The sequence below is a fragment of the Bolinopsis microptera genome, chromosome 8 (assembly GCF_026151205.1).
Source record: "Bolinopsis microptera isolate Bmic1 chromosome 8, MBARI_Bmic_1.0, whole genome shotgun sequence".
NCBI lineage: Eukaryota > Metazoa > Ctenophora > Tentaculata > Lobata > Bolinopsidae > Bolinopsis > Bolinopsis microptera.
Genome location: NC_087079.1, coordinates 13,416,945 through 13,425,772, shown reverse-complemented (window position 1 = coordinate 13,425,772; position 8,828 = coordinate 13,416,945). Strand labels below are relative to the sequence as shown.

The 8,828-nt window shown below is 38.1% G+C and overlaps 1 protein-coding gene across 2 annotated transcripts in view; it reads left to right on the top strand.

Moving 5' to 3' along the window:
- The first annotated feature begins 1,163 nt into the window (after window positions 1-1,163).
- The window catches only part of LOC134820055 (voltage-dependent R-type calcium channel subunit alpha-1E-like), a 32,389-nt gene continuing 24,724 nt past the window's right edge, over window positions 1,164-8,828 (top strand). For both annotated transcript variants that reach the window (XM_063830242.1, XM_063830241.1), the window contains exons 1-2: window positions 1,164-1,302; window positions 3,793-3,877. In XM_063830242.1, the coding sequence (XP_063686312.1) occupies window positions 1,257-1,302; window positions 3,793-3,877 (131 nt within the window). In that variant the 5' untranslated portion in view covers window positions 1,164-1,256. The remainder of the gene's footprint in view (window positions 1,303-3,792; window positions 3,878-8,828) is intronic.

Sequence of the window (8,828 nt, the reverse complement as noted above, 5' to 3'; positions counted from 1 at the left end):
GCTGAAGTCACTTAGGACCATACAATTGACTTGTAAAGCATTCTTTTCTTTAATAGTTTTATAAGCGTACTTGATGTATTAATGTATATAATACGACTTGAGTGTACGACGACCGATCTAACCTAATTAATTGATCGTTAAATCTTCTGATCTCAACCTTAATTTCTTAAATTACGGTCATCGTGGCAGATTTTTTGCAAGCTATTCTTCCGTTAACTGTATCTTTTACTACGTCGAAACAAGCCGATATAATAAAAGCAGCAAAACTCGTTCTCCTCCTCCAAAAACACCAAATTACCACTCTTCTTTAGTCCTCACTTATAATCCACACACATACAGTGGAAACGTGCTCCTAAACATGTAAAATGTAAGGTAGTAGTAGAGACGGTCCACTTCCTGCAGTACGGAGCAGCTGAGTAGTTCGTGCTGGTAGCACTAATCGGGCTGGGGAGCCCGGGGTAATTACAATGTGTAGACTGGACCACCGTATCTTCAATAACAGCTAGCTGCATATTATATCCTACATATTGGATGAAAAGCTCTAATATATCCTGGCCTACATATCATACATATCCTACATATTCTACATACATACTATATATCCTATTATATAATATATATATGTTCTATCCCTAAATATCAGGTACATATTATCCAATATATCCTCTTTATCTTACTGGTTAAGCTACATAATGTAACCGTGTATGTTGAACCCTAAATTTCCGGACAAATCCCTATGGGGAGGAGAAATAAGGGAGTTAATATAAGATGATCTGGTTGATTGAAGGATTATAGTCTTAGACACTGTGTAGCCATGGACACCATGTTACCCTGGTTACTGTGTTTCTACGTAACACTGGAAAATGGTAATTGTGTAACACTGGATATACGGTGGAACCTTGGATACCGTGTTCTCAAAAAGATTGTAATGATTTTCGACAAATTCCTTCCAGTGTTCGTTATTCATATATTGACTTCCAATGAATGTTCCCAATGTTTTAAAATTATGAGCCCATATTTTGATGAAAATAATGCCATATTTGATTATTATAAAGGTTTATAATGAAGATAATAAAGTAATAATTGGGGATTTATTGCGATTGAACGTTACTAACAGAACATCATGACATTATTATTACATCTTTACATTGGTAATAAAGAAAACATTACAGCTTTAGCCATGCGTTAGATATGTTAAGATTATGCTGGACGCTGTCAAGATATGATCCCAATAGAACCTAATCTAAATCATAACGATGGGGTGTCTCTGCACGAAAACGCAATCTCCAGACCAGTTTGAAGGTAGTTATACAATTTAGTTTATTATTTAGTTAAATATTAGTTCAATTTCAGTTAAATAATTAGTTTATTTAAGATTGAACACACTTTAATATTTGACTACTTTAACTGGAGGGGCGGCTCGAATTTTTTTATTACTTATAATATACCAATTTTAAATGGGTTATTTTTAGGAGTTATTTCTGTTTTTTATAGCAAAAATGTACGTCACCTTCCTACCAGGAATCAAATATTTTCACTAATTAGTAATTACCTTACTTCATATAAAACTCCATGAATTATAAGTTTTAAATAGTTTGAATTTGAATACTGATATATTATCGCTTTTATACTTTTTTATATCCAATCGTTATAATCATTGTATTATTGTTAATAATTATATCAAATAGATCTTAAGGCTGAGCGTGAGTTTGAGACGAATTTAGCTTTCATTTTAGACTTCACGTCTCCCGAAATAAAACTGCGAACAAAGTGAAACAAGGAACTAAGTAAACTGTAAAACCAAATTTTCGTCACGCATTGGACTTTATCAAGGTTACACTGAAAAGGGGAGGTTTGATCTCTGAACCAGAGAGTGTGGTAATTGGGTTAGGAAAGTAAACATACATGCGACAAAGATCAGGGTTACCATTAGGAAGAAAATTTCAGCAAAATTTGTAGAAAAGGGGTGTACACATCCATGCGAGAAAAAATCGGGTTACCAATAAGAAAAATCACAACAGAGAAAGTTTACAACCCTCAGATCAGCGTAGTAAAAGTGTACTAGAAATTAGTCTGTAAAACCGTTTCCACACATGTTATTGATTTTCGGTTTAGTGTGTTCTATTGCTAAGCCTTCTCTTATAAAGGTATCTAAGGTATCCTTACATTGTTCTGATATGCTAAATTCGTAGTTTTCGAAGAATTTTGCTAAGTCTCTTTTTCCCGATATGGGAGTGTAGTGTGGGTCGTCTGCTCTGCGGTGTTCAGCAGCGTGGTATCCTAGTGTGGTCCTGCTGTTGTTGAGTCGGAAGCTAGACTCGTGTTCGTAGATTCGACCTCTAATAGGTCGTCTTGAAGCTCCTATGTACAGATCTCCGCATTTCTTACATTTTGCTTTGTACACGTAGTGTCGGGTGGTACAGTTGAGATCTGCCTTGCAGAGTTCGCACTCGCATATCTCGTCTTTAGATGGTGTGCTGATGATGCTCCTGACAGCTTTCCCCGCCTGTGTCACTACTCTGGCGTTTATTCCCAGTTGCTTGATCGATGAGTTGACTCTCCTGGTAAAGCTCTCGTTAATGTACGGTATCTTCAGGATAAGGCCAGAACCCGACCTTATCCTGAAGATACCGTACATTAACGAGAGCTTTACCAGGAGAGTCAACTCATCGATCAAGCAACTGGGAATAAACGCCAGAGTAGTGACACAGGCGGGGAAAGCTGTCAGGAGCATCATCAGCACACCATCTAAAGACGAGATATGCGAGTGCGAACTCTGCAAGGCAGATCTCAACTGTACCACCCGACACTACGTGTACAAAGCAAAATGTAAGAAATGCGGAGATCTGTACATAGGAGCTTCAAGACGACCTATTAGAGGTCGAATCTACGAACACGAGTCTAGCTTCCGACTCAACAACAGCAGGACCACACTAGGATACCACGCTGCTGAACACCGCAGAGCAGACGACCCACACTACACTCCCATATCGGGAAAAAGAGACTTAGCAAAATTCTTCGAAAACTACGAATTTAGCATATCAGAACAATGTAAGGATACCTTAGATACCTTTATAAGAGAAGGCTTAGCAATAGAACACACTAAACCGAAAATCAATAACATGTGTGGAAACGGTTTTACAGACTAATTTCTAGTACACTTTTACTACGCTGATCTGAGGGTTGTAAACTTTCTCTGTTGTGATTTTTCTTATTGGTAACCCGATTTTTTCTCGCATGGATGTGTACACCCCTTTTCTACAAATTTTGCTGAAATTTTCTTCCTAATGGTAACCCTGATCTTTGTCGCATGTATGTTTACTTTCCTAACCCAATTACCACACTCTCTGGTTCAGAGATCAAACCTCCCCTTTTCAGTGTAACCTTGATAAAGTCCAATGCGTGACGAAAATTTGGTTTTACAGTTTACTTAGTTCCTTGTTTCACTTTGTTCGCAGTTTTATTTCGGGAGACGTGAAGTCTAAAATGAAAGCTAAATAATTATATCTAGCATAAATTCTTGATGATTATTTAAGTTTCTTAATGAATGTTGTATATCAATATGAAAATATATCTCGTCTTTAAATTAACATTTAATTAAAATTAGTTTAATTATCGATCCTCAGCTCAGTGGATATAATTAGATTATAATACATATTATCATGATGATCGTATGCATTTTTCACACATTATTTTCACGATGTTGCTCTACAAATTTCGCACGTTAATAAACCTTTATAAACGTTACATACGTATAATCAAAGGTTCCCTAAAGAAAAGGTTGCATTTCAGCGGAGAAGCAACGACCACCAGCACTATGCTGCTTGTACGAGTCTCATCCTCTCCGCAAACTATGCATCTACATCGCTCGTTCCCGGTAATTACGTAATCACTTTAATTATCATCAATTACTGGTAATTACTTAATCACTTTAATTATACATCAATTGCTTACTTCCACATGTTTTAATTGAAATTTCACGAATTTATGATGAAATGATACTACTGCAGCTTGTAGCAGCAATCAGCATCTTACTGATCTTCAAAGAGAATTTTTAACCAAGGGATAGCGTTAGGGAGAGATGTGGTTACATGTTAGATGTTTTGACACGTTACAGTGATTTTTCAATTTGAGGATAAGATTGGTAGTCTATAGTTGGTGCTGATTGGTTAATCCCTGTCACGTGACCCACCAGTTTGAGCTAAACATGCTCAGGACCTACTTAAGCCACTAAATCTGGACTATTGTTTGGAGACTCCTTTACTAGTAGAGCGCAATTAGCTGGTGCCCACAAGCTTGATTCTGCATACTTAAAGCAATTAAAATGTCAACTCTGCGTGAATCCGTATTATGTGGAAAGTTGGTGACAAAAACAATTTTTTCCACAAAGTAGATATACTTTGTTGTAGCTATGTTTGCATTGACACAGTAGGGTGGGGAGAAAATCGAAAATAATAACCCATAAATACAGTACGAAGTAATGGTGATTTTTTACTCATATCAGCCAAAATACCTGAAATAATCTGATCTCATAAGATCGTTAATTGTCAGTTGTGGTTAATTGTCTGAAGGTCCTCAGAATAAGTCAGTCAATAAAGGGAACTATAAATGAGTTAGAGTATTTAGGTGTCGTTTCCAAATTCCTCAGATAATGGATCACATTTAAGTAAGTTGGTCATATGAAATGCTTGTCAGTACCTTCTGAAGTGTCTTCTGTTTCATGGGCATGCCAAATTAACGGCTTCCCGATGCAGATGGAGTTATGCCGTGAATTTTGCGCGACACATTCTGGAGCATTTCAGCTCCCGAATGGCTTTAAAGCGGGAAGTCTTCAACTTAAAAATAAAGTGATCAGTCAGCAAAAATCCGTCCGAGACCTTTATAATGTGTTCATGTCCTCTACAGTCTACATGAGTTTGTAGGAAGTTGAGACTTGAGAGGATTAGTACCACTTACTTCCCTTTTTTACGATACAGACACAATGTCAGCAGTTGATGAGACAGCTCTTCTAGCTTGGTAATATTTTTAGCTGTTGAGAGGTCCGATCACATTTATATTTGGTATCGGAATGTTGCCATTTTTGGCAGGTAGGAACCGCGAGGAGTACCCTCATAAGAGGCAGAAAGATATCCTAATTAAAGTCATTTAAGTTATTTGGTTGGGGAGGCGGATTATCGTTGTGAAGTACTGTTGTAAGTACTGAGAGCAAGCTCAACTGACGGCTCCCAGATGACGTATGCACATGAAGGTGAATCGGTCCCGATCAAGTAGTTGGTTGGGCTGTGATTGTATCGACCACAAGTACCAAACAAGCAGATATTTTAATTGACTAGATTTCCAAGCAATTCGCTAAATCATGGGCCGGCATAGTGCCGGGGCGGGTATGATCCGCCAATCTCCGAGTTAATTAAAGTCACAGTTATTGCGGATACTGATGCAACAAGTGGCAGACGATTTTTTTCTATACTACCCGTGTCCGAAGCTGTTCAGCTTTCAGCGTCTAGGCAGGAAATTATTATCATCAAATAAAAGTTCTAAACAAGGGATAGTCAATAAGTCTAAACTTTCCCTAAAATTAATAACTAAATGTCAAAACCTTACTGTAGTTTCTGCCAATATCTCTTATCATAAGCTAAATAAGCAGGAAAAAATATCCAAATTAATCTAAGTATATTTTGGATTCTTGAAGTGATGCATAAAGTTTTCCTGGACTCCCAAGTCCTCCTGGTCCTCCATAAGACCAACCACCCAATTAAGTTTTGTGGTAGACATATTACATAACTCACCATGGTACTCTTCAGTCTTCCTGATCAAATTTAGATTTAGGCTGCAGATAAACGGCACGTATATTACCGTTCTAATTACGATATGTGTCCTACCAATAGTCTGAAGAGAGTAGTGCAGATCCAGTCCAATTAGAGAGTGGTGCAGATCGAGTCCAATTACTACTCTTAATCTCCACACTAACTCTCTATAATATTCTCATCTCTCTTTCTTTCTAGCTCACTTAGATCTCACTGACTACATCACAATGTGAAACAACACCAGCTGCTCCTGGACTTATTGGATACTGGACAACAGCTTAGCTCCAGCAACCTCCAGGATTTCGATCTATTAACCAATCATACTTACAGTTTACTGGACATGAACTGTTCCGGGATCATGGTTTTACTGTGCCGACAATTAGTTATTAGCGTTAAAAAGTTTTATAGATAGACAAAAGAGTCAAGCTCCCCAACCTTTTGATCTTAAGATAGAGCATTCAAGTGTTTATTAATGGGCAGGTCTTTCTGGAGAATTTCTGCATTGTCCGGATACAACCTCACTGGATTTGAACTGACTCATTCCGACCCTATTCCACATTCCATACGCATACCATTGTAGCCCAGTAGTGTGACGTCATGACACGTGGTGTGACGTAATGACACGTGGTGTAGCCCAGTAGCATATCCACACTGGCACTGATATGTTGTGCATGGTAGCACAACAGTGACTTCCTTCAAAGTAGAGCAATATATTCGTATAATGCACTAGACTATGAAACCCACTTACCCACTGGACAGCTATTGTTTGTGAATAAACCTGGACGAGCACAACTGGGTTCATCTCTGTGATCTACATTGCCTTATAATTATATAAATTACTACTGTGGGTAATATCCGGTAATGATATGAAATTTAACTTAAATTATAGGATTAAAGAATATGGTAGAATGTAAATCAACAAAATAATTAGCAAAATAAAGAATCAACAAATTAACGAATAATGGTGAAAGATGTGATATTATGCATGAAGAATGAAGACACCCTGAGCTGCATAGCAAACAGTATGTGGATATTTCGCAATGATAGCAGAAAAACTAAGATGCCTCCCATCAAATAGTTTTCAGTGAATAATATAATATAAACCAAGTTCAGTAAATATATATTATATATTCTAGATAAGGTAAGTTGTATGCTTAACATTTAGTTCTAGATAAGGTACTGTATGTTTATAAATCTAGTTCTAGATGAGGCACTGTGTATTTATAAACCTAGCTTAATACTCCGATACACTAAACTGTTCTGTACACTTCTTCAATAAACTCCGCATTGTCAACGCTCTCCCCACAAACCAAATTTCAACTTTCTTGTCCACGCGAAACTCTCCTAAGAAACGGAAACTACAAACAAAAGATTCCAGCTGTGACCTTGGTACAAATTAACCGTTTGACACCTCGCTACAGTTTGCTTACCATTTCAAGCCTCCTACCCGGAGATAAACCCGCTCTCACTCTAGAGCAGGTCTCTCTCTCTCTCTCTCTCTCTCTCTCTCTCTCTCTCTCTCTCTCTCTCTCTCTCTCTCTCTCTCTCTCTCTCTCTCTCTCTCTCTCTCTCTCTCTCTCTCTCTCTCTCTCTCTCTCTCTCTCTCTCTCTTCTCTTTCTCTTCTCTCTCTCTCTCTCTCTCTCTCTCTCTCTCTCTCTCTCTCTCTCTCTCTCTCTCTTTTTTTCCTCTCTCTCTCTCTCTCTCTCTCTCTCTCTATCTCTCTCTCTTCTCTCTCTCTCTCTCTCTCTCTCTCTCTCTCTCTCTCTCTCTCTCTCTCTCTCTCTCTCTCTCTCTCTCTCTGTATAAGATACAACGTTTACCTGCTAAGTGTGTGTACTACACAGAGATATTGTAAACTAACTACTGAGAGAATTGTCGGGTGGTTCCTAAAGGTAACGAGTGTAATGTTCCATGAGTATTGAGTATGTCCAAAGAAGCGGTCCTTGCCCCCTTTTAATCCCTGTCCCTCTCTTTCTCCCACCTTCTCTCAGCTGTTTAGCTATTTTATGTAAATATGATACGAGATGAGGGAAGGCGAACCTTTGAAACCCCCTCTCTCTCTCTCTCTCTCTCTCTATATATCTCTCTCTCTCTCTCTCTCTCTCTCTCTCTCTCTCTCTCTCGTATATAGAATATTATATAGAAGTGTGTGTACACGGGCTCAGTAACGTTAAACATACCTGATACTGCAGCCATCAAGATTACCTACTGCTTACAAACAGTGTACAAGATTACCTACTGCTTACAAACAGTGTACAAGATTACCCACTGCTTACAAACAGTGTACAAGATTACCTACTGCTACAAACAGTGTACAAAATTACCCACCGCTTACAAGATTACGACTATAACTCAAATAATGACACGACTCATATTTTAATGGTATAAACAATGTCGGCCACGTCATGGGCTGCAATGGTAGGGACCGTGTTTATTGGTCTGGTTAACAAATAATAACCTTAAGGTTATAATGTCTTTGTTTTGGGTAATAATGTTTATGTGTGGGGTAATAATGTTTATAATGTGCTCGATCACCGCAACATTGTGCTTCTGGAAGACGGCTCAGTCTTTCTGAAGAAATAGCAATTATCCTATCTTTGCTATTTTATACGATCTGGTGTAATATGCAGTGCCTCGAGCTCGTTCAGTCATTGATCTCATTGTATGTGGCGCTGACTCACAGTCTAGTGGATCATGTCCGCTCTCTCAAGTAAATCAAAATGATGTGATAATCTGAGCATAGATTCGTTAACAATAGGACGGCCAATTAATGTTGTTCCTTTGCAACAGAAGCAAAATCTGCTGTACATTTCTAGTGTGGATATCATACCTACCTGGTTTTTTTAGTTGCGGTTGTAACCAATATGCATTGTGCATTGTGCACCTTCTGAAATAATTGTGGTTACAGATCAATAGAAGTACATGTTCATTGTTCAAAGACTCTCGTGAGAACCCACAAATATGATATGTGCTCAAACAGAATATGCTGATGTGCGCGCCATTCATCTCAATCATTTCCAAAA